At 40.5% G+C, this 27,181-nt stretch overlaps 1 protein-coding gene across 8 annotated transcripts in view; it reads right to left on the bottom strand.

Moving 5' to 3' along the window:
- DST (dystonin) overlaps positions 1 to 27,181 on the bottom strand; it is a 436,076-nt gene that overhangs the window by 52,606 nt on the left and 356,289 nt on the right. For all 8 annotated transcript variants that reach the window (XM_039528295.1, XM_039528296.1, XM_039528299.1 and 5 more), the window contains 11 exons: positions 26,971 to 27,055; positions 24,946 to 25,187; positions 23,685 to 23,891; positions 18,292 to 18,411; positions 18,015 to 18,122; positions 14,159 to 14,377; positions 6,747 to 6,950; positions 3,644 to 3,875; positions 3,023 to 3,249; positions 2,147 to 2,269; positions 1,834 to 1,935 (listed from right to left, as the gene is read on the bottom strand). In XM_039528295.1, coding sequence (XP_039384229.1) covers positions 1,834 to 1,935; positions 2,147 to 2,269; positions 3,023 to 3,249; positions 3,644 to 3,875; positions 6,747 to 6,950; positions 14,159 to 14,377; positions 18,015 to 18,122; positions 18,292 to 18,411; positions 23,685 to 23,891; positions 24,946 to 25,187; positions 26,971 to 27,055 — 1,869 coding nt within the window. The remainder of the gene's footprint in view (positions 1 to 1,833; positions 1,936 to 2,146; positions 2,270 to 3,022; positions 3,250 to 3,643; positions 3,876 to 6,746; positions 6,951 to 14,158; positions 14,378 to 18,014; positions 18,123 to 18,291; positions 18,412 to 23,684; positions 23,892 to 24,945; positions 25,188 to 26,970; positions 27,056 to 27,181) is intronic.

Genomic DNA, 27,181 nt, shown 5'->3' with positions numbered 1-27,181 from the left:
CATGTGGATATTGCTGAGTTTATCTGCTACTGCAGGAAATAACTTCATTACCCTCTTTATACGAAAATAATCTGGAAAAAATAAAGTTATTAAAAGGTTACTTGACAATCCAAAGCAGCGAATATTGATTACATTGACATCCTGCAACACCTGAATATACAAAAAACCCACTGATTTCAGTGCCAGGAATATGCATGTAAGAGGTGCAGGATTGTACTTTTATTAACAGCAAGATTCTGTCATAGGGCTGGTCTACACTAAGGGGAAAAATCGATATAAGATACGCAACTTCAGCTACGTGAATAACGTAGCTGAAGTCGAAGTATCTTATATCGATAACTTACCCGTCCTCACGGCGCGGGATCGATGTCCGGGGCTCTCCATGTCGACGCCGCCACCGCCGTTCGCGGCGGTGGAGTTCCGGAATCGATAGAAGCGCGTTCGGGGATCGATATATCGCGTCTAGATGAGACGCGATATATCGATCCCTGAAAAATCGATCGCTACCCGCCGATACGGCGGGTAGTGTAGACGTAGCCATAGTTACTTATATTACATAGTACTTTGGGTAATTGCGCTGATTTCAATGAGACTTCTATTACAGCAAATGCGTAATACAGAATTGTTATTTCTGTACTGTTCTCATCCTTTATTGAGCTTGATTTTTATGGTTTATGTCACTGAATGAAATTTGGCTTTTATTAATGACTAATTAGGCACAAATCCCACTGAAATCAATGTGAACAAAAATGCCCATTGAAGTCAATGTGAATTTTAATTGTATACAGGGTGTGGAATTAGACCCATCTGGTACATCTAAGGCTCCATGCTGGGCTGTGTCTGAGCTGCAACTGATCAAGCTCAGTAGGGAGGTGCAAAAGTAACTTCAAGTTACATTTATGCCTCCTCCCAATATTGAGGCTTTCCAGCCAATCTGTCTGTTCCTGGCATAATGTAGAACAGCCTCACGGATGCTCTGTTTTATGCCAACAGCCCTGGAGGACTGTGACAGCAGCCGGGGTCTGCAGTGGGAAAAGAATGCCTCAGCTCTGAACTGGTATTATGGCCCACTATGCCATTAGCCAAGAAGGAGGATGGCTCTCCACCATAGGACAGTTTCCCAAGAATGGGCAATCCTGCACTCGTGGCAGACAAAAATGCAGACAGACTTTGTATGTAGATGGGAAATTTATCTGTAGACTTTACTTAATCAGCTACATGCATGAGGTGTTCTGATTGGGTAAAATTATGTACTAAAGAACTATATAAACAGCATGACGGAAATGAATAACATATTTAATTCAGAAAATGCAAAATCTTGTACTTATTGTATAAATGAAAGATCTGCAGTAAAATGGAGTTCCTTGAATTTGTCTTCTCTCCCAGGAAAACTGCAGCACTTAGGATTTGAACTATTTAATTTATTTTTTTCTTCCCTTTTAGCTCATGTAAACATTGTGACACAGCATCAAGTTCCATATTAACGGAAGTACTGAATGTATTACAATGGAATGTTGCCTATCAGCAGGGTTACCATGCAAAATGTGTGGTAACAAATAAAAGCTGCTCTCAGTCTAGTAATAAACAATGAAACTTTAACTTAAACTCTAAACACAATATGAAAAGTAAATAATTATACAAAGAACCAGCATATTTATGATATTACACAACAAATCTGTGAAAATCCTTCAGTGTATTGAAGAAAATGTTAACCATAATTCTACAGATGACATCAATTGACAGCTACCCAGCAATATGGTGTTTTTTCTAAGACATAAAACATGATAACCTTTCTTACTAAAGATTTTGTTAGATACATCATAACCATCTTACCTGCAGTCCATCTTGGTACTGAACAGCAGCTTGCATGGCTTCATCAAGTTTGTCTATCCGCTCTTTCCATGCTTTGTTTAGAGTATCCCAAGCTGAATTCAGCTGCAATTACATAGTGAAATATTTCAGTCAGACTTTGGATACTTCAGGGACAAACCTTGTTCTAATTCAAGTCAATGGGTTTTGTCACTGAGTTCAGCTGGCCCCAAAACTTTAACATTACACTACTTCTAAGTACTTTCTGATGGACTATCCATTCTACAGTACACAAACACTATAACACATTAGTATTAAGCATTTATGTTACTCATACCTCATCTATGCTCTTATTGACAATAGGCTTGTCAGGCTCTCCACAAGCAGCTATAAGTTCAGATCCTAAGTTTACCACCATATCGAGTTCTTCCTGCAGTCCATCAACTTCTTCTCGGATAGCCTAAAATGAGAAAAATTAAATTTTTCAATGTTGCTATATTTTAAAACTCAAGAATATTGATACAATTGCTTTTAAGGGACAACATTATCGGCCTTGATTCTTATTTATATTAAGGTCACAAGTGTAACATCTCTCTGGCAATGTGAAAGGACCCTGAAGTAAGCATAAATGCATGTTCACTTATAATGCCCCTTTACACTGACAGAGTGGTGTAAAGTGGCCTTCATTTAAATGAAAACCAGGGCTTATAAGAATAAGTGATTTTGTACAAAGGTAATATGTACAGACTAGAAGGCTTTAATCATTTAGAGTTCTTCAACCTGCTGTTTTTGTTTTTCAGTGGTCACCATTCCTGCTGCTAAATTGTTATAATCAGTATAACTGATTGCGGGCTTGGAAGAAAGCATATTAATTTCATTTCTTTTAAATGCTACATAATATTCAGAGAATCTAATATATGTATGACTTGTTTAATTTCAATTACATATTTAACATATACACAGAGAGACACAGATAAGCCTATAGGCACTCACATGTTGAAACATCTATGCACAAAAAGCAAAAGTTTTGATATACTAATTATTTGCCAAGCAGTCTTGAAATACTGTTATAGTTAATTTCTATGTAATTATTCCTGTTGGTTTCTGAAGGAATTCTCTTGTTGTATTTCATGGTAATTTTGTAAAAATATCACATTTCCTGTCTGTATTGGAAAAAAATCCTTTAAACGTAAAAAAAATACTTTCTACTGACCTCTGCAGCCTCTTGCTGTTGTTTGACTACAGAGGGGTCAACTCCGGGTCCCTCCAGTTCTCGGATGAAATCCTGAGTATCTTTAATAGTGACTACAAGAGCCATGTGATCACACCAGAACTTTTCAGCCAGCTCCATCACATCCAGCAATTTGGCCTCCCTTTCCTCGGTCAAGGCCTGGATGTCTTCCCAGATGAAGACCATTTGTTTAATTTTATCCTGAACAGCTAAATAGGCAAAAAGACTCTATTACATGGGCAACCAACATTTATGTTTACTTTTATAGTGATACATCATGTATACATATGTCACATGTATACTCCTTATGGAAGAAACCATCTAGCTTTTTAATTCAGGTTGTAAAATACCCACAACAATGATAAACAGAATCATTTAACATAGCACTTCAAAAAAAACAAACAAAAAAAAACACACCAAAGGTCTGATTTATGACAACCGTTTATAAAGCAAGAAGATTGCTTTTTTTAAATCATAAGGCCCTTCTACATGAGAACATTCAAAAATAAGCTAGCTGGTAACCAAAAAATGAAGATTTTATTTACTACAGCTTTGTTTATTTCAACTAGAAAGAAACTTTCTCTCTCTCAGATAAATTATTACCTTTAGCGGATATATCCTTATCAGCTCCCTCTGAGCGAGCTATCATTTCCTCCCCACGCTGTTTGAGTGTCTCATACACAGGCTGAAGTTTTTCCAGATCTACTGACACATTCTTATTTTCACTGATCTGCTCTTTAATCTTCTCAACCTCAGCTGAGATTGAAGGTGGCTGCCTCAGACGTTCAACTATGCGTTCCAGACTCTCGAGGGTTGGATCTATCTTGTCATGAAACTGGGGCATAAAAGAGGGAGGGGTGAGGAGGAAAGGAAATGGGAGGAAAGACAAAACAATCAAAAGACCTTCATCTGACGATTTCCTTGAAAAGAAAGGTACTGATAAACTAACATATTAAACATCCCTAGTTGCATGGTGCGCTCTAATACCGTGTAGCTTTTTATCCCTTTCTAATGACTAGGCTACGCAGAGAGCTCTGAGAGACAGCTACTGCCTCTAAACAAACAGACCAGGTCCTTAGGTCAAGCAATAGAGATTCATGCTTTTGGATCCACAGGTCCTGGGTTCAGTCCCTACAGCTCACCCATAGAGGGGCATTGTTACACCTGCCAACAACATTTACCTGACTATAGTCCTGTTTAATTAATAGACTACTTTATTCCAAATTTTAGAGAACCATGGGTTTTCCACTTCCATCTTTTAACATGTATATGAAGTGATTGTATTCAATATAAAGCTTTGTGTTATTTTAAGGATATGTATTATTATAATGTTTCACACTGGGAACAATGTAGTGCATGGAAGCACTGATGAGTGTTTGATGTGTCAGGTAATTGCTATGAACTAATCGTGTGGTGGCAGTAAGTTCAGATATCTATTCTGAGCAGTATCTAACACACCTGGAAGAACTGTGGAAGAATCTGAGAGAGCAGGGTCATCTGAAGTGAAACAAAAAGAAATTCCTTTACACTGAAAAGAACATGGATCCAATGAAAGTCCAATTTCCCCTTTCTTGTGGCAGTTTCACTATACATCTGACTTCTCAACAGAGTGTGAATGATGTTAATAAACTGGGGTGTATTTGTTAGAATGTGTGTGAATATCCTACATGCTTGTGAAGTATATACTAAGGGTGAGATGCAGCTGTTACTATATTCAGATGTCTATTACATTTATTGTGACACTAGGAAGCCAAATCCCATATAAGTGATAAAAACTGAAGTTAAATTAGTTTAACTCTTCTCTGATTTGCTCTACTCTGCTCTAATTTGCATGCCAGAACATTTTAAACAAACAATTTAAAATGCTGATGAACTCATTGGGCCTGATTTTGCTCCTACTGAAGTGAATGGGACATTTGACCTTAACTTTAATAGGGAATATTGTATATCTATAAAACAGTACAGCTTCTGGGCTTACACAGTGCCTTTCATGCGTAAGATAGTCTAATGCACTTTACACATTGATGAGTTAGATACTGATACTTCCAAGACTGTGTAAGCAAATGCTTACATCTCCACGATATTATATGTTTATGACAATACACTCTGGGATATTTTAATAAAAAGGGATTATATCAAAACAAATTCTATTGTCTTCTTTTTGTCATGTGTACATACATTTTTATAAACATATATAAATTTAATCCTAACACATTTTTAAATATGTAAGCAGCTTTTCAACATACTGATACTCTGGATGTTACAAATGAGCATGCATCTATGATTTTCTTCTTTACATAGAGAAACTCTTTTGTATTTATATATCTGGCACTCAATATTGGGGTTGGAAAGGTATAGAGGTAAGCTCCAAAGGACTTTAATGGCAGTAGGACTGAACCCTTAAAGTACAGAACAATGTTTTCATCTAAAATAATTACTGGTAGTTGTATTTCAGCAGCATGTGTACTTTGATTGTTTTAGAATGCTTAAAAGTATGATGGTTCAACATAAGAATTGGAAATAGCACATTAAGATACCAGTTGGTGATATGGGCTGCTCACAGGCTTTTACACACACCGTCAGCAGTCTGGAAACATAGTGAGATGACCCAAGATAAAAAAACGTATATAAAGGCATATCCTGAGGAGCATTTTAACATATGTTACTTACAGAAGCATTTGGGAAAGTATTCTAGATCTGGAGAGACTATCAGTACTATTACTTGTTCCCCAGTGCATGTGAAGGAGAGAGAAGTTGTGTCTGTAGAGCTATATAAAATGTAGTGGTTTTATTCTGGCTTTGGGCTATATGGTTTTACACACACACAGTCAGTTTTGTTTGAGTGAACTTGTTTTGAATCTGAGTGAATTTGTTTTGAATTTGAGTGAACTCAAAAAAATCTCAAAGTGAAACTAAAAAACACAGAATTTCAGCAAGTTCAAAAGTGAAACCATGCAAAACCTCAAATGTCTCAAGGATTTGATGCATAATAATACCCCAACTCAGGTTCACTCCAAAGTTTCCTGAATCTTAGCTCATTTTCCTAGGAACCCGATCAGAGTTTTAAGTTTGTAATGAAATGTGAAATCTAGTAAAATCTGGGGGTTCCATTTTGATGACTGCACATAAATTCTAATTATAAAACACTGGCTAGCAGTTTGTACATATGTTCAAGTGCTTGTGATTATCTCATTCTCTAATGGCTGGTCTACAAAGAAGATGTAAACCCTTCTACTGCTAACATTTAATGGAGATTCTCCTTCACCTTCAGTGGTAGAGGTCTGCATTGGTAGCTGAATGTTGTGAGTTCCAACTACGTATGTGTGACTTAGCTGATTGACTCTGGGGTCCATAGGGGGCAGCATGAATTACTAATATGCGTGGAAGAGAAAATGTTTACCCAGAATGAAGGTGAAAGTAACATCCCATATTTAGCATTCAGATGTTCCTTAAATAATTACTTCAAAATGATTTGCCATGTGCCAATAAAATGTTGCAAGGATAGCACTAGTATATTGATCAATATAAAAAGTTATAACCCCCTGACTAACAGAAAAACAATGCCATGAGCAGTGATCTAAGCATTCACAGGCCATGTGGGTGGGTACGGGAGATAAACCTGCCATTTGTGGTTAATCCATAGCCTAATGACAATGTATATATTTCCATTTGAATGAACTCAGTTACTTTGAGTTTAAATTGATACCTGAGTAGACTGAGAAATGGCTTCATCCAGAGCTAGTGCTCGCTTTTTGACATCTTCTTTAATTTGACTGTAAAGGGTGTCAGCCGCCACATATTTCTCTTGGATACAAAAACCTTCTCCTGGGCTCAACTCCAACAACTGAGGGCCAGTTTTGTTCATCTTATCTATATGAGGCTTGTGTTCAGCAATCAGCTCACGCAGTTGCTATAACAAACCAAATAACTTATCAGTTTCTTACGCTTACACTGCCACATTACAGCTGTCTGCACTTCTAACACATCCAGCTGGCAAGGAATTCTAAACAAATACTTTTCATCCTAAAGTACAGCACAAATCACATTGACTATAGTCAGTCATTGGCCTGTCTGTGATGGTTCTCTTTCCAACACTGAATAGCTATCCAGGCACAAAATGTTACATTTAAAGATAGACTAGGAAGCTCTATGAAATAAATAATGTAGAACATATTATTATATCCAAGTTGCTAACTGTGCATACGATACTGGCCACGGACACTCCATTTCATGTTAGAATCTGCAATTCTTGCAATGACAGTAATATTACAGATAGTTGCATAACAACACTGGATATCTGCTCTTGACATAATGCACCTTGAGGTTATTACTAATCCTTATCACTTACATAGTGCCTTCCATCAAACAAATGCAGAGTACTGTACTAACATTATATTAGCATCAGAGCACTCTGTGATGTAGATATGGAAAGTCTTATTATCCTGGATTTATAGAGGGAAAAACTGAAGCACAGAGAGGTTAAAATAAGTGAGTGGTAGAGCTGGGAATAAAATCTATATGTCCCGTTTCCCAGTTCCCTGTTTCAGTCACAAGACCACAGTCTGCACGACCCCAGGATTTATAAATACATGCTAGGTTTTTTGACAGAGACAAGCACATCAATTTGTCCCCAATTGACCAACCCCTGAAAATAAAATCCAGTCCTCTAGGGAAAATCAGTTAAAGTCTTTGGGACTAAGTCCCAACCTAGCCCCTATGCCTTCCCACTCTCTCTACTACCTTTTACAACAGATCTTCTGAATAGTGGGTGAAAGGGTTTGTGTGAGAAGCCTGTTCTTTCCCACCTCTATGACTTCTTATCCTACCTGAAGACTCACTCTCTCCCTATCCCATCAGGTCTCATCCTCTGGCAGGGACGACTCACCCCTTCCTGTTGCAGTGAACCCTAGTAATTCCTGATTAGGTCCCACTGATCAGCTACTTTGAAACTGAAAAGATCCTTGGAGTTACATTCCAGAATACACCATGAAGGGCAACAAAAGTGTCAGCGACCGAGTTGTGGGAAGTCTTGCCTAGTAGTTGGAGCAAGAGTCTGGCCTACCAGTTAGAACTGAATCCAGATGGGGCAGATCCAGGAGTGAACCCAATGATCATAACCGGAATCAGAGACCAAAGCCTAAACTGAAGGGTTAATTGGAGTCTCAGTCAGAAGGGGTAGCGGAGGGTCAGAACCAGGAGTCAGAAACAAAAGCCTACGCTGAAGAGTTAGCCAGAGTTGCAGTCAGAAGGGGGAACTGATGGTCTGAGCCAGGCATACAAGGTGAGGAAGGAGCTGGGGGCTAGAGCAGGAGCAAGATTAGAGACAGTGGAACCAGAGATGAGACCAAGTACAGCTGCAGGCTAGGAATGTGTTGAGCAGCCACTGGACTGCAGCTGCTACTGAGCTTAAGTCTCAGCCTGCAAATTCCTGCAGCCAATCAGGTGGTACAGTCAATCGGACAGCTTGTATCAGGGCCAGCTGCACTCACTGGGTTGCCAGGAAATTGCCTCTGCTGCAGCTGGTTCCTGACAGTCCCCCCACTTCAAGTGTGCCTCGTAGGGACCGTAGGACTAGTTTCAGGGCATATCTCTGATGGAAGGCATATATGAGTTCTAGATCATGGACATTTTCTACCAGGTCCCACAATTGCTCTTCCAGTCCACCAGATAATAGAGTTTGCCTCAAACTCATTTGGCGACTAGAATTTCCCAGACCTCCTATTCCTCCTGTCCCTGGATATTGACGGGAGGTGGTGCTAGAGTAGAGTGGCCATGAAAGGGATTCTCCATGTACGGTGTAAGAAGAGACACATAGAAAACTGGGTGGACCTTCTAATATTCCAGCATTCCCTAAACACTACAGGGTTAATTTGTTCCATTACCTTAAATGGGCCTAGGTATTGATGGTCCTATTTGCTTGGGAACTGGTGGATTTTAGATGTTTGGAGGAAAACCAGGCCGTATCTCCTACAGACAGGGTCAGTGTGACTTGGCATTTTTGGATTAGCATGATATTTGTATGCCTCTTGGAAGCTTCAAAGATTCAATAAGCTCTTGGTGCTCCTGGTGAAGGTGGGCAACTAGGTCTGCTGTGGTAGGGACTTGGGAGTCTGGAGATGCAGCTGAATGAAGTTGAGCATGGAAACCGTAGTTTGCATAGAATGGGCTATCTCAGGTGGATGCATGAGTGGAGTTGTTGTATGGAAATTCTGCATATGGCAGAAGGATGACCCAGTCATCTTGATGATAATTGACAAAGCAATGGAGGTATTGCTTGAGGACCTGGTTCACTTATTCTGTCTGCCCATTGGTTTGTGGCAGATAAGGTGAGGAGGCAAGCAATTCCATTCTTAAGAGTTTGCACCAAAAAATGGGAAGTGAATTGTGAACATTGATCTCAGACTATTGTTGACAGCTCATGGAGCCAAAACAACATGATCTAGAAAAAGAAAAAGGTGGGCCATTTCCTGGGCAGTTGAGAGAGAGTGAATGGAAATAAAGTGCACGATTTTAGTGAGGACATCGATTGTGACAAGGATGATGGTGCAAGCCTATGATGAAGTCCAAGGATACCGAGGACCAGGGTTGAGATGGGGTAGGCATAGGCTGAAGGAGGACAAGTGATTCTGCATGTAGGCACTTACTTCAACAGCACAGATCACATGAATTAACGTACCTCTTAACACCAGTACTCAACGTTGGCCACCAGAAATTCAATAACACTTAGGTCTTGGGTTTTGAAGCAGACAATATGGCAGGCAACTGGCATACTGTGACACATCTCTAATACCTCAAGTCTGGGCTGGTCCTCTGGGATATAACAGCACCTTCCGCGATAAAGCAGATCATCCTTCAAATGAAACCATGAGCTGGGCAGAATGTTAGAAGCATCTAGGGTCTGACAGACCTTAGTAGCTTGGATCAGGGGGAAACAGGGACGGGATGAGGAACATCCAATCCTGTTTGCTGTCCCTTGAGTCAAATTTGACAGATGTACAATGGTAGCCAAGGGAGCAGTGCCTGACTCGGCAAGTATGTGGTTTGGGGACAGGGTATCTGCCTTCCCATTCCATGATCCAGTGTGGTACATGATGACAAAATCAAATCTGGAAAAGAAAAGTGACCTGCTACTCTGTTGCTGGCTAAGGTTACAAGCAGTTCAAAGATATTCCAGATTCTTATGGTTGGCTCAGTTCTTAGCAGGGCGTCCCAGGGTTTAGTGTCCAAATTTTCCACAACACAGGTGTAGATCTGAAGCACAACAACAGCCCTTCTCTGCCTCAGAGAGGCAAGGCTGAACCCAGCTGATCTTCCTGGGCCCCTGCGATGAGAACATGGAAGGGGATCAGGTACTCAACTCTCTCTCCAAGAGGTGTTCAGTCAGGCAATCATTAATACTGGTACACAACTTGACCAAGGCATCCAAGTCAGGTGGCTGCTCCACCAGTGCCAGCTTGTCCTTGATTTCCCTGCTTATGGCATATCAGAAATGGTAGCGCTGCATCACCTCATTCCATTTAGTGTCTACTGCCAGGCAATGGAACTCTCTGGAAAACTTGGCGACTGACCTGTTTCCCTGATGCAGCCCTCTAAGTGCATTCTTAGTGGACTCCATGCAGTCCAGATCATTAACTACAACTGCCACAGTTCTAACAAACTCTTCAGGAGGGAAGACACTGAACCTCCCCAGTTAGCAGACTAATAATAAGCCCTACTCAGGTCTGGTCAGTGGAGAATGACTGGGGCCACAGAATGAACAGGAGCTGGCACTGGTTCATGAAACTACAGAACTTGTTACGGTCCCCATCAAATTTATCCAGCACTGGAATCTCTGGTTTCTAGAAGCTGGACAGCAGCTATGGGCGGGACGATTTGAGCCTGTAGGTCTGCAGCGTGTACCTACAAAACCATAACCTGGGCCTCTAGGGTCTGCAGGAATCCCACAGTGTCCAGCAGGAGCATGGTTGCCTCTGTGGAATCCATCTGAAGGGCAGTACTGCTGTTTACCCACCCTCATTCAATCTTTTGGGATGCTCAAAGTGTCAGCAGCTGAGTCATGGGCGATCTAGCCAAGTGGCTGAAGCAAGAGTCCGGCCTACCAGACAGAGCTGAACCCAGATGGGGGAAGTCCAGGACAGAAGTCCAAGTTTATAGCTGGGCATCAGTGACCAAAGCTCAAGCCGAAGAGTAAACTGGAGTCACAGTCAGAAGGTGGAGGAGAGGGTCAGAACCAGAAGTCAGAAACCAAAGCCTAAGCTGAATGGGTAGCCAGAGTCACAGTCACAGGGTGAAGCAGAGAGTCTGAGCCAGCAGTGAGAGATCAGGAAGGAGCTGGTGGCTGGAGCTAGAGCAGGTACAGGCTGGGGCAGGCAGGAGCAAGACTAGAGACAGTAGAGGAAGGTACAGGACCATGTGCAGCTGTGGGCTAGGAATGCAAGCAGCCACTAGACTGCTGCTGCTACTGAGCGTAAGTATCAGCCTGCAGATTCTTGCATGCATCAGGTATTGCAGTCAAACAGACAGCTTCCATCAGGGCCAGCTTCACTCACTGGGTTACCAGGAGACTGGCTCAGCTGCAGGCTGGCCCCTGACAGAAAAGCCAGGAACAAGCAAAAACACTGTTCCTACTCCAAGCTTTCTTTTACATTTTAAAATGCATTGTGAGGATCCAACCGAGCAGGAGCTGGGTCATGCTGTAAATAAATCTCCTCCCCTTCAGCAAAGGAGATCTTAATCCTGAATTGTACTTTACCTGCTCCCCCTAGAAAAAGAATGAGACCTAGGGCGGGATAGGAGACAACCAGGTCTCTTCCCCAAAATAACTATGTAGCAATGAAAGTCATAGCTTATGTAGGGGAGGCAAGTAATGTGGGACCTGGGGAAGGAGGATTGATCGGCATGATTGGGGTCCTCAAAGGTTCAGATAGTTCAGTAAAGTCTAAACTTCTGGATGACTCTCCACAGAGAACACTTTTGGTTTTGCCTATCACTGGATTCTAAGTATCTGACAAGCAAAGAGACCAATTGTCTCAAACCTAATCATTCCATAAAACTGATTCCAGATCAGCATTGTAGCCGTGTTGGTCCCAAGATATTAAAGAGGCAAGGTAGGTGAGGCAAATCTTTATTACCTCACCCACCTTGTCTCTCCAGATCAGTAGTGACTGTATGTTGCATTCCTATTCTTTGCAACAAGGTGCAGTGTTAGAAAAAAGATATAAAGCAGTAAATCTGTGGGTATGCTATAGTAATAAAAATGGAGAAAAGGGTTTTACAAAATTGCATACTCATAGGAGAAGTTTACCCCTAGGCATCAGAACAGCACAAGGTCCATGCACCCACTTAAGTTCTATTTAAATGGTGCACAGGTGCTGAGGTAGCTCTCTGTTCAGGGACAAATTTCACCCAGATTGATTTACTGTGTTATTAAAATAGGATTAACTAAATGCAGTAAATGACTCTAGATGTAATAAAACAAATACTATTTAACTATAACATAAAAAAATAAAATGGAGTACAGTTCATTGTATTAACATTTAAAACTTTAAAATAAAAATAAAACAGGGCTAGATATGATTTAGGAGGTCTTTCTCATGGCAAACTATTTTGGAAACAATTCCAGAAAATCAGTTTTTCAGATTAGATCCATTATTCATTAAAAACTTGTATAACATTAGTCTTCTGCTAAACAAACAAATCTTCAGCTAATGGCATGATCTAGTAAAAATACAAATGTCGGGCCTCATGCAAGCAGAATGAGTGAAGTCAGTGGGCCTAATTGCGTGAGAAAAGTGAGCAAGACTAGGCTTGTAACTAAGGAACATATTTTGCAAAGATGATCTAATATACGCAGTCTTAATCTCTTAATGGAAAATGTTTGTCTCTGGTGGACAATACATAGTTTGAAGGCAACTGGGTGAAGTCACTGTACATCAACCAATATATTTGAACTGTGCATTTGCATTAAAGTCTGAGAGAAAACAAGACAAGTGAGTCACTAAAATTTTAAATCTATGGAACTAAGTACATTTATCCACTGTAAAATCAGTGCACTGAGGAATATAATATGAACATTGAATAGTTAATATACAAAACATGATATATTCTATACCAAATGCAAATAATCTTGTCTGTAGGCAAGATCATATTCAGCTCACTAAACTAATATGTAGCATTTATTTTGTGACTTTATTATCCACCCTTGAGTCCTGCATTCAGTTTCATAGCAAATGTCTAAAAATATTTTATATATTAGAAATCACATACATTATCCACTGGAACCAAAGTGCTGGATGCTTGGCCCTCTCTGTCTGTAACACTGGAAAATCTAGTTGTCTCATTATCTCCTTGGCTCATAAAAAACATAAGATTAGCTCTCCAAAGGAATAACAAAAAAAATAATTTTGCATATCTCCATAATATTTTATATATATAAATATATATATATTTAGCACCTAAACTACTGATAGGCATTATTAATCTGAAATAAAGGAACAAATAAAAATGACTTCCAAGTATTCTACAATGTTATGAGAAATCTACTCATTTTGAGTAGACATCTTCCAAGTGAGCCCCCTGAACATGCAGTTTGCTTACTAAACCCATTTAGACCACAGTATTCTCATAGTTTGGAAAACATCTGAGAGAATCTACTTGTATTGGATCAGTCTGGTAGTTTGGTTCAGAGCAGGTACTATAGTTCTTATGACAGTCAAGATTTCTTTTATCTTGTTCCTTGCCTATTCTTTCCCAAATCTGTTTTTTATCTGTTCATGTTTTTGGTTTCTTCTAACACCGACATCTAAGTGAACTTTTTAAACTGACTTCATAACTCTTGTACATTCCAAATCTGCTGCTATAATTACAAGTCTCTTTCGTGTTTCTAGTGCTCACTTCCTTTACTAGAAAACCTTGTTTACATTTGCAGTTTGGCAAACAGTGACAGGATTTAAATAAAGGGCACTTATTTTGGATTATCATTGTACATAACCTTTTTTTAATAGTGTACAACTGCATCAAATGCATTTGAATCTGAGAATTGGACAGTACTAAGGAGGCAGGCTGCAATGTACTGGATCTTTGTGTAAGGTTTGTTTTATAAAGTAGCAGTGTGCTTACCCGATGCTCTTCTTGCTGTTGCTTTAAAGTTTCATATTCAAGAGCTGGAGCAGGAAGCTGCGAGATGACCATTTCTATTTCGGTTAACCACGGCCAAAGCTCTTCGTAAGTCTCCCAGAACTGGTTAACCAGGGATTGAGCACGTTCCAGTTGGAGGTTTCTCTCAGCATTCATTTGACAGACCGTATCATATTTCTGTAAGAGGCTTTCCAGTTTTCTCTAAAACAACATTAGCAAGAAATAGCAGCACTTATCTCTCTTTCAATCTTAGATATTTACACAATGTCTATTACCCAGGTATCTAAGCATCTTATTATATTTATTACACCACCATTAAGTAAAGCTAGCCCAAATTCTGCTCTTAGTAGTGCTAATGTAAATCAGTGGTACTTTAAATTAATAGAATTAATCCAATTTACACAGATTTTGACACACCGTTTTCAAGACAAACACATTTTTAGTGATGTCTTATATGTTTCTAGGCTTCATTCAGAGGGCTCCAGAACAACTTACAAACTGTGGGCTTGATCGTGACTCTTAGGCACAGCCCTGCATTGGAGCGAAACCACCGCGAGGGGACGGGAACACTGGGGAGCATTGGGGTAAGCAATCCATGTCATCCTGTCAGGGGTGCAGCATCTTCTCCTCCGAATGTCCACCCAGCCCACTGGCTGGCAATTGGGAGGAATGGAGTTAGAGTCATAGCTGTGACTGTTATTTTGGCAGCCCTTATGCAGGCAATGCAAAAAGGAAGGAGGTTCCTTATTCCCTCCCTCTGCATAGCCTCCTAAGGGCCCTGAATAAATAGTTATCTTTCACCCTCCATTGAAATTCAGCCACCTCTAGTGTAAAACATAGCAGTTGCTCTGAACCAGCAACACTGCATAGCAGCTTTAGAAGGCAATACGAAGGATAGTGTGTGCACTGAAACTACAAGTGGAATTTTAGATAGGCGGATTATAACCTGAAGTTTAAATTTGGCCAGAAAACCTGGGTTAAAACCCTGCTCTGGTGAAGAGTGCCATATGACCTTTAAGTGACTATAGGTAGTCAGGACCTTGGTTTTAAGTCTTATCCAAAAGACACAGTAGCACAGTGACTACTAGCACAGTACTGGGGTACAAGTACAGCTCAGTCTGGGAGAAGATTGTCATCTGCAGAATCATCACCATGACTCTTGGCAGAGCCTGAGTTTTCCTTGGAACTCTCAAATCAAAGTGCTACTGATCAGGCACAAAAACTCCTTTGTTTACAAGACCTGATGAGGCAACAACCTCAGCTGGCATGGCTGGTCTTATAAACAGCCAGCAGAAAGTGTGACATGTTTCTTTATATTTTAGCTTATATTAACTAATGGTGATGTTATCACATTCATAACGTGATAGTTAAACGCATACAGTTTAAATGATAAATCTCTGACATTTATGCAAGTGGTAATAAAAAAATTAAGAAAGCAAGTAGCTATACATTTCTCCCATGGAAAGCAGTCTGCGTTATCATTCTTGTGAAAGATTATATGTGACTGTGAACACAAGAGCTAGCCCTGAAAATAAATAAATATATAAAATAAACTTGATTGTGAAATAGTGCGTCTTTTTTTGGACGAACAAGCTATCCTGAGTTTATGTCTAGCATGTAAATTAAGTTACAAAGATGCTATCCAGAGGACAATACACAGTCTAATGTACAGATAAATGGTAATTTTCACTAAGTACATTACAAATATTTAACAAAAGCTCATATGAAATCATCTTCTTTTACTTCTACAGCCATTTACTTAAGTAAACTGAATTCCTTGTTTATTTTAGGGGCAAATGAGCCTTCTTTTCCCCAGCTGCAGAGATCCCCCAGGCAACTGAACAGATGGTTTTCTGCAGCACAAGGATGAGATGCATTGGAAGTGGGGGGAACCATGCAAGGTGTGAGCACTCATGCTCCCCCTTACTCATCTCTCTTTTTGCTGGACAGTGGTGAGCATCTTTAGGCTGGGAGAATCTACCGCTATGCAGATCCTCCCATCCCCAGCTCCGTATAAGCGAAGGCGCAAACCCCCTTATCAGGCTCTTTTAGCCACTTGGCTGAAATAGCCCCCACAGATAAGAACATAAGAACTTTCACACTGGGTTCAATGGTCCATCTAGACCAGTATCCTGTCTCCAACAGTGGCCAGTACCAGAGCTTCAGGGGAGTATAGAAACAGGGCAGTTGTATTCCCCTCCCAGCTTCTGGCAATCAAAGGTTTAGGGTCTCCCAGAACATGCGGTTGCATTCCTGACCATCTTGGCTAATGGCCATTGATGGGCCTATCCTCCATGAACTTATCTAGTTCTTTTTTTTTAACCCAGTTATACTTTTGGCTATCACAACTTCCCATGGCAATGAGTTCCACAGGTTGTGTCTTGTGTGAAAAAGTACTTCATCTTACTGGTATTAAATCTGTGGCCTATTAATTTCATCAGTTGACCCCAGGTTTTTATGTTGTGGGAAAGGATAAATAACACTTCTCTGTTCACCTTTTCTACACTTCTTATGATTTTATATATCTGTATCATATCCCTTTTTTACTCATCTGTTTCTAAACTGAACAACCCTAATCTTTTTAGTCTCGCTGCTGCTCTATACCTTTGATCATCTTTGTTGCCCTTCTCTGAACCTTTTCCAGTTCTAATATATACTTTTTGAGATGGGGTGACCAGAACTGGACACAGTATTCAAGATGTTGCACCCCACGGATATGTTTAGTGACATTATGATATTTTCTCTTTTATTTTCTGTCACTTTCCTAATAGTTCCTACCATTCTGTTAGGCTTTTGACTGCGGCTGCGTAATGAGCTGAAATTTTCAAACAATTATCCATGGTGACTCCAAGATCTCTTTATTGAGTGATAACAGCTAATACATATGTATATGTGTGGAGTTGGGATTATTCTTTCCAATGTGCATTACTTTGCACTTATCAATGTGCATTACTTTTACCTGCCATTCTGTCGCTCAGTCACCCAGTTTTGTGAGATCCCCCTGTAACACTTTGCAGTTAGCTTTTGTCTTAACTATCGTGAATATTTTTATTTCCTCTGCAAACTTCACCACTTCACTGTTCACTCCCTATTCCAGATCATTAATGAACATGTTGAAAAGCACAAGTCCCAGCACACATCCTTTGGGGACCTTGCTGTTCACCTCTCTCTACTGTGAAAACTGACCATTTATTCCTACCTTTCGTTTGAGGCCTGACCCAAAGCCCACTAAAATCAATGGAAAGATTCTCATTCAGTGTGTTTTGAATCAGTGGGCTCAAGGGCTCCATAGCCCTTGAGGGAAGACTCCTCTTTCTTGTCTTTGGCACATCTCCTGATTGTCTAACCCACCAACACAAGCCAAACAGTGGGATCTGGATTTTAGCTGTAATGCTGACTGCTGTTAATAAATAGCAACACCATTAAGGATTCCTAACAGGCTTTTACTGCATTGCTGTGGATTATAAAGGGACCAATTCTGCCACACTTACTCATGTTGACTGATACTTAATCACCCAGATAGTCACATTGTCTTACATAATACTCAAAGGGGGCTAAAGGTGGCAAAATCAGGCCTAAAAATCAATGGAAGACAATGAAGTAAATACTCAGTGCTTACTTGCTGAACATTTCTAAGGAAAGAAGTCTCAAGGGAATTTGTGCCTCAAGAGTATCCCTTCCTGTGTCATTGTTTGCTCAGATCAAATGATGATCTATTCACAACTGATGAACTTGCCTGATCAATAATAGTGGAAAAAGAAAGGTGATCCTGTGGGAGTGGCTCTGTAAATGCAGAGATTCAAAGCCATCATGCCAGCTGTGAGTTATGGTACCTTACCTTCATGGACTGTTTCTCCTCTTCAGTGCATGTGTTCATAATCTCATCCCCAGTTTCAACCAGTTCATCTATAGCATCCTTGTGCCTCAAAATCTCCATGGTAAATGCCTTGTGACACAATAAATACCAGTCAGCAATAAAGGTTGAGTGCATGAAGTGAAAACTATTTTCGAAGTGCATTATGATGGACTGAAAATTAAATCACGCTAGTACATTTTCTAGACTAAGAAAGCACTGGCCAATAATTAACATGACAGTTGGAAATGCATTTCTTTACCTTTTGAACTTGTAGCTGAGCAGCGGTCTGGTCTTGCTCAAGCCTAATATCACCCAGAGACATCAATTTTTTTTCTGTTTCTGCAATCCAGGCTAATTCTGCATCAGCTGTTTGATCAAACTAAATAAAGGAGACATGAATTAGTTCAGCAGTTTTATATTATGAAGCTTGAATTGATTGTCTTTAGGTAGTTAAAAAGCCCCATTTTTAAAAAATGCAAATGCTAAATTGTTAAAAAGATAATGGTCCATTTCTATAAATAATTTCACATATATGTGAACTATAGAGGTCAAAATGATACTGAGAGCTTTAATAAAATCAGCTTAATTCATAAGCATGAAAAAGCAGCAGCAAAATAAGAGAGACATAACATACTTTCCTCAAACTTGCAAACCTCTATCAGACAACATTAGAAGATCAAAGAGAATGTAGTACATGTAGAATTTTTCACTGAATATTACTTTTCCTTGTTAGTGATGACCCTAACTTTCACTTGTCTTTTCCATCTGTTTTAAAATGTTTTTATCGTAATTATCTGGAGACAAATCAATATAATCTTATGACATTAAGAAGTTTAATGAGACCTAGAAGCATTAGTGCAATATTAGACAATAAGGTTGAAATCCTGGCCCCACTGAAGTCAGTGCAAAACTGGTGGATAAAGTGAGAAAATGCTCTTTTTGAATTTGGGCACAGCCTGTTCTGTTCCTGAAGAATTGACTTTCCATTAGAATTAGTTAACACTTTGATGTTTAAAAAAAATAATCTCAAAGCATTTCTGAGTAGGAGGCAATGTTCTGTTACATTGTGCAAAAAGGAGCAATGGACCAGGAAAAGAGGTATAAGGAGCCCTAAAATCCATAGAAAGGGGACAGTAGATTGAACACAGCATAGTCCAGATTCAACCCATGTCTATATGACCTCTGGGCAAACATGAATTTGGACACTACAGTTTTAGGGCTATTTTTGAGGTGAAGCCAAGGAGAAGCAACATGTTGGATGCTGAATTGTTTTGAAAATCTGTTCCCAAATGTCACAGTAGAAGCTGGTGGGCGCTGAGCAGTTTTGAAAATCTGGGTCATATTTAGGTGATGCTGGGTATGTCAACACTAGCGCTGGAAGATGAGGGGGCATAGCCATGCTAGCGCTGATTGAACTGGTGCTCTAAAAACAGAAGTGTAGTTGTAGCGGTGCAAGGACGGGATGGGCTAGCCACCCTGAGAATGATCCTGTCTGAGACCACAGGTACATACTAGCCCAGGGGTCGGCAACCTTTGACATGTGGCCCGCCAAGGTAAAGCCCCCTGGTGGGCCGAGCCAGTTTGTTTACCTGCCGCATCCACAGGTTCGGCCGATCGCATCTCCCACTGGCCGTGGTTCACCACTCCAGGCCAATGGGGGCTGCGGGAAGCGGCAGCCAGCACACCCCTCAGCTCGCGCTGCTTCCCACAGTCCCCATTGGCCTGGAGTAGCCCAAACTGCGGCCAGTGGGAGCCGTGATCAGCCGAACCTGTGGATGCAGTAGATAAACAAACCGGCCCGGCCCACCAGGGGGCTTACACGGCGGGCCGTGTGCCAAAGGTTACCGATCCCTGTGCTAGCTCCTCCCCTCACTCACACTGCAGCAGCAACACTTCTGTTTTTAGTGTGCTAGCTCAGTCAGAGCTAGTGGAGGTATGTCACCTTGAGCTGGAATTTACACCTTTGTGCTCCAGGGCAGCCAGACCCTAAAAATGACAGCTGAATTCTTCTGAAAATCCATCTCCAGTTGTGGGTGTTGAGCACCTGAAATTCTTTCCCTGCGCTCTTTTGAAAATCGATGAAAAGGTACTGTGTCATAATCTGTCACATGCATTGTAAGATTTCCTTGTAGGTTCCCTATTCCAGCACTGACCACGCCGACTTAGTTTGACAAACCCAACAGTTTACAAGTTTGCAGCTGCAGACCCACCATTGCACTGCGCCTCCAATGTACCTGAGGTGCACTTTAACCACTAAATCTGTCCTGTCTTAGAGCTTAATTATGCATGCATAGGCCTGAGATTTATTTTTCCCTTATGAGTCAGTCTTTATCATCCTTATTTTAATCCATTTGTTATACGAAACAGATCACAAACATTTTCCACTAGATGTCATCTCTCATTTATAGTGATAGTAGGTAATTTTGTCCTAAATTTTGCAACTACTTTATAGAAAAATATAGTCTCATTCCATCTGCATTATGATACTACTGCCAAACTAGTGTGCTACACCAGTGGTGTTCACACCATGGTTCTAGAGCTGCATGTGGCTCTTTGGGCCCAGTTCTTCTGAAGTCCACCCCTCAGATTAAAGCTCATCTTACTCTGCAGGGGTCTCAGTGTTATCACAGGTGTGTGTCACACACTGACATGCTGGGCAAGGCATCGCAGGATATGCTAAGCAAATATAACAAGGCTGCTTTGTTTCCTCTAAAAGGGTGGGATGGTAGCAGGGGGTCAGAAGAAGGGCAGATGACAGTGAATGGACTTATAGAGAACTACAAATTACTTGAAATGTTTCTTTTTGTTGTTGCATTGCCATGGGTATGTCATAATAATGAATAAACGCTCAATTGAAGAAGGTCATGATGCAAACACGGCAATGGAATGCCTGAATGCTGTGACACAACTACAGAAGAACCTCAGAGTTACGAACACCAGAGTTACAAACTGACTGGAAAAGCACACATCTCTTTTGGAACCGGAAGTACGCAATCAGGCAGCAGGAGAGACAAAAAAAGAGAAGCAAATACAGTACAGTACTGTCTTAAATGCAAACTACTAAAAAAATAAAGGGAATTTTTAAAAAAAGATTTGAGAAAGTAAGGAAACTGTCTGTGCTTGTTTCATTTAAATTAAGATGCTTAAAAGCAGCATTTTTCTTCTGCATAGCAAAGTTTCAGAGCTGTACTAAGTCAATGTTCCATTGAAAACTTTTGAAAGAACAACCATAACGTTTTGTTCTGCTAAGAACATTTCAAAATTACAAACAACCTCCATTCCAAAGGTGTTATTAAATGGTTCTTTAAGGTTGAGTTTCTAGTTGAGATTTGTATGTATAGTATGTTAAGAATGAACACTGAAAAAATGGTACTGCTTGTATCAGGATTTCACAATGGCATTTTATTTCCATTGTGCAGGACAGAGTAAATTATGAGCTTTGAATTACCCTTGGCCAAGTCAGAATTCATCATTTTGATACCATCAAATTAATATTCCAGATGCACCTTATTTCCTATTTGTTTGATCAGAAAAGGACGACTTGTTAATGTGTTGAATAATTAAGAATTCCTTTAACACTCTGTAAAGCATCCTCTTTGGCAGAAACAGAGTAGCAGAATGGACCCATAGAATGCAAACATAATGGGCAATTTTGTATTTTATTTCTACACAGAATTCCCAGGGAACAAGGGTAGAACTTGACTCAAATAGCTTCAATATTGGGAGTTGAAGTGATATCTGGGGTAATGCCATAGACTTCTGTTGCGTTACACCTGGGATCATTTTGGACCAGTTAGTTACAAGAATTAATCTCCAATCTAACATTTACGTCAGGACTCTTCTTTCACATCTTTGAGGTGCCCTCTTCCCATGCCTTGCTCTTTTGTCACTGACCAAAAATGTCCTCCCTAACCCCACACCAGTGCCTCCTTACCTGCTAGCCCACAGACGCTGAGTTTTTTCCCCGGTGGGAGCTCCATCCCCGCTCTTACCCAAGGCACCACCCCCACTCCACCTCTTTTCCTGAGGTCCTGCCTCTTCCCACCCCTGCTCCACCCTCTCCCCCGAGACCTCCTAACTGCCTGCCACTCACCGCTCTCCACCCTCCCACAAGCTGATTTACGACCCCGCTGAACAGCTGTGGCCGGTGGGTACTGAGCACCTCCTATTTTTTTTTATGTGGGGGGCTTGAGCCCCAGAGCACCCCTGGAGTCGGCACCTATGCTCTAACCCACGTGTTCTTGGTGCCTTTGACCCTCTGCAAAACCTCTGAGTATTTGCAGCACGGTTAAATTACGACTACATTCATCCCTCCTAACACCTCTGCCCAAACACTACTTCAGGTGGTTGCCTGTTGCTACTCCCCTGAGCAAGAGGTTGGCTCCTTCCTCATTCATAGCTCCTGGAGTTGCCATACCTTCTGGCTTCCCCAACACAGGAGAAGTCTGAGGTGGTCTGGGTGTGGTAGGAGAGGAGGGATCACAATTGGAGAGCAATGTGTCCTCATGATGTTGTCTGGTGGAGCAGCCCTTTGGAACTATTAGCCACTAATGCAAATTAGAGCAGCCCTGAAGCTGTCTAAATTGTGCCAGAGGCTGGTTTGGTCCCTGACTACTCCCTACAATAAGCGTGGGGGAGAAAGTTGGTAGAAACCCACATATACACCCGGGTCACATGCCCCTGGGGATCTAGCCCACAATTTTATAAAGGTGTCTGCTGAGATAAGACAAACATTCAGAATGAACGCCATAAAAGATAGTCAGAATATTTATAAATTACTTATAACCTTAGGACCCTCCGTTATCACCAATCCTCTAACAGTCAGTTTCCACAAAGTTTTGAAACTATGCCATATATACTTTCAGCTTGGCTGAAGCCAATTCTGTTTGTTGGTGCTCTGGGCATTGGAAAAAATTTCCATTCATATTTTTGTGTTTGTAAAATTAACTTCACGCAGAAATTGAAGAATTTGCAGCTCTGCTTTTCTCTCATCATCAGGTAGCTAGATGTGAGACCACAAAGATTTACATCTATGAAATGCAAGTGCCAATTCTAAAAAATCACCCAATTATTTTCTAAGCAAACTTTAGAAACACACACATATATTCAACAACTTATTTATGCAGCTGCATGCAAATTACACCATTAACTCAGTCCTTCAGTGCAGTTTAAAATAAGTTGGTCCAACATGTTAGCTGCAGAAAATACAAAAGCACAAGGCCAGATCCTTAGCTGGTATAAATGGACTTCAGAGGAGCTGCACCTATTTAAACAAGCTGAGGATCTGGGCCATATTATATGTATTACAGCATAAAATGTAAACGATATAGGGCCTGACTGAGCCTGTAGTCCTCACTCAGACAAAACTTCCACAGAAATCCCCACAGGTTCGTACTCCCAATGATTTTGGCTACAAGGCTGATCTCTAAGGTTTGTGTTAACAATGAGGCAGATGGCTACAACAATGTACAGATTAGTTTTGCTCTGGCACTTGTGTCTGAGCAGTGCAGTCACATTCTATTCAAACAGACCTTTAGTTGCTCAAGCATAACAAATGTATGGCAATATTGTTAACGAACAACCTTTGTTCAGGTACAGATTTCTGGAGGCAAACTTTTTATTGCCCAAAGAACAAAAACAGCTGTTTAGTACCTTCTGTGATCTTAGAATGGCAGCATCAATCTCCTCCACCTTCTGAGTTAGCGTGTCGCTCACTAATCTGTACCGCTCATTGTCCTCCGTCACCATTTTGTCTAACCCCTCTCTTGCCCTCCATGGCACCAATTCCAGCAAGGCACTGCTGACTTCATTGAGGGTGTCCAATAAGCCTTTGTTGTTCTTTGCTTCTTTTTTCAACTCCTGAAAAAGGCCATTTAAAGTAAACATGCCAGCATAAGAGCCAAACACACACAGCTTGCACATATTTTCATTCTTCTAAGAAGCAAGAACTGGAACATTTTACAGGCGAACAAAAGGGATAAATTGGCACACTTATTTTCAGCTCAGTTACATTAGCCTTTGTTATTGTTAAGTTGTTTGACAGAAAGGCAGGTGATTCCTGAAGGGAAGTTTCTACAGAACAAAACTGAAATATATTTCTCCAATCAGCATGGTAGACTGTCATTCTCTGGAATTCAATACAGTTGTCAGTCTTTAATCAAGCAAACAAAGAGAAGAAAGCGAACACATATTCTTTGCACTCTGCAACCATCTTTCTATGGAACAAATTCACCAGCAAGAAAAATCAAGTGTGAAATAAAGCAAAATATTATCTAAATTCAAGTGAATTTTTAAATGAACATTTGAATTAAAGCCAATCAATCAAAATCATTACAAGTGCAGTGAGAACTGACTTTTTTATTCCCACATGCAACCATATTTTAATTTTCTGTTATTTTTTAATCTGGTTTCCAAAATAAGTGTATTTATTTAGCAATTTAGTAACCTATTTTATGTAATGGTGTTATTAGTGTCCTACTAACACTATACGATTTCTTTCCAAATAATAGTTGTTACTAGCCTAAAATTGATACTGTATCTTAAATACAGGCTCTTTTCTTACCTTAAGGTGTTGGTTTTTTTTTGTCTGTGACACAACTAAGGAACAAAAATAACTTGGTCTGACAATTTAAGAGTTTTCCCAGGGATCGGTAGCTTACTGAACTAGAATAAAATGTAGCTCTTCTCCTGTTGCACTAATAATAAACCTCAGCCAAATCTCATCAGTGACTGCTAGAAAGAGATTGTGATTCTTTACTGTTTTATTCCTAGTCAGAGAGCTGATTTGGTGCCAAATTATGATCATTTGCTAGACATCCTCCAGCCAAATAGAAGCTAACCTACTTAACTAGTTCAAATCTTTACATGAAAAATAACAAAGCAATGTATACAGTTTACAGCTTTTAGAACATACTTTTTGTCTTTCTTGTACTGCGCTTAATTCTTCTCCCTTGGGGATCTGAGCATCATATGAAAGTAATTCCACCTCCACTTTGTCAAGCCATATGCAGAGTTCCTCATGAGTGGACTGCAGTTGACCTGCAAGCTGCAGAGCTTGCTCTAAAGTCTTGGATACATCAGAACTCAATTTAGTAATATCTTTGTACCTTGCTTTAATGCCTTCCAATTTATCTTGAATTATTACAACTTCATCACCTAAAATTTCAAAGGGATGTTATTTCACATGAATGTAAAAAAAAAATCAATACAAAACAAAAAACGTCAATAATAACTAATACATTTTTAGTTTCTTATGTGCAGATTGACCCAAACAAGACCCAGGGACAGATCAGAGAATGGTGTGAATTGTCCAGTGAAGCCAGTGGAGCTATGGCAATTTACACCAACTCTGGATCTGTCGTTTTTAATCTTACCAGTCCAAACTCTGGACAACTGGAGATCTGGACCCAAGCTTTGAGGATTGGGCCCATCTCTAGTGTTATTCTTTGGAGATATAAAAATTGGTTCTTGTTCTCTTTTTCTTTAAAAGGCAAATATTAAAATTTACATACTTTTTACCCAAACACAGACTATATAAAAACCTCCTTAAATTTACATTCATTTTTATACAGGTTGGCACAGGTTATGAAATGTATCAACAAAAGTGAAAGAATGCAGCTGCAAAATACCAAATGGTATTTACATTACACTCAAACCTCGCAATAACGCCATAATGCCCCGCCATAATGCGAAATCGCATATAACGCGATCATAAGTTGGCTCCCCTTTAAAGCCTAATACCAGTGGTCCCCAACGTCATGGCGCCCGCCGGGACATTGATGTACCCCCACCTAGTGCCCAGCATGGGAGAGAAGCCGTGGCCCCGTGCCTGCCAGGGACAGAGAACTCCGAGGCTGCGGGTGCCGGTGCTCTCTGTCCCCAGCAGGCACGGGGCCATGGCTCCTCTTGAAGCCGGAGAGAAGCCGCGGCCCCGTGCCTGCCGGGGACAGAGAGCACCGGCGCCCGCAGCCTCAGAGTTCTCTGTCCCCGGCAGGCACGGGGCTGCCACTTCTCTCCCCTGCTGGGCACAAGGGGTACGAGGCGGCGCACATCAATGCACCGCGTTGGAGACCACTGACAAACTGACCGGCTTGAAACCCCACTATACCATGACCCGCATTTATCGCAATGGAATTTTTTGGACCCCAAACATCACGTTATAGCAGGGTTTCACTGTACTAATTTACAATTTATTTATTAATTACAATTAATTGATAACTAGACTGTATAGGTCAAAGATAATTTGAATTATTCTTTGAACCATTCAGTCTAATTATCAATCATTAGACACACACACACCACCCAAAGGTCAAAATGCAGAGAGAGACTCCTGTAACAAACCTATTGTAATATATTTAGATTTTACCCCATAACGTAACTTCTAACTGGGTAACAGAGGAGGGTTTTCCCTCCTGTCTTTGAGAGTTCAAATACTTGGAGCACTGGAACATTTAGATAGATGTTCCTCTGCAGACCAGACATGTGTGCAATTGGAATGCAACCTTTCCCGCAGTCCTAGTTCTAATCTGAAGGATGCAGCCTCTCTAACAGTAAAAGGTAGCCTACTACCTTCATTTCTGGGCTTCTATAGAGAAAAGGTGATGTCTATGCCAAATAGTCCTACATCATGAGTGATGTCCATAACTTGCTAGTAGGAACAAAATGGAGGTTCACTAAAATAATTTTCCATCAACCAAAAGAAAAAAAAAGCAAGGGCTAAATTCTCAGTGTGACTAAATGGGTGCATCTCCATTTACTTCAATGTTCACTTACACGTACAGTGACTTCAATAGTTATTAGAATAAACAATTAAATGAAGTGAATAAACTTAGCCAGTGACTAAAGGCTAATATTTACAAGCTTCAGCTTATTTTTCCCATAATCACTTACAAGTATGAGGAAAAGGCTGCTGAATCATTAATTTCCTAAAAGCTCTCACCTGTTGTTTGCTTGAGAAGCTCTAAGCCATTTTGTATAGCCTGATCGACATTTTGTTTTCTGAGCAGAATCTCTTCCTGAAGCACCTACGAGAAGATGCCATTTTTGTAAGCATTGAGGTTACAGATCAAGTTATTTTTAGTTTAAATAGCTGTATCACCTTTCAAATCAAATATATTAATGAGAAATAAATAAATGGTGAACATAAAATG

This window comes from Mauremys reevesii, linkage group 3 (assembly GCF_016161935.1).
Source record: "Mauremys reevesii isolate NIE-2019 linkage group 3, ASM1616193v1, whole genome shotgun sequence".
NCBI classification, from domain to species: Eukaryota; Metazoa; Chordata; order Testudines; family Geoemydidae; genus Mauremys; species Mauremys reevesii.
This window is presented reverse-complemented; position numbering and strand designations above follow the sequence as displayed.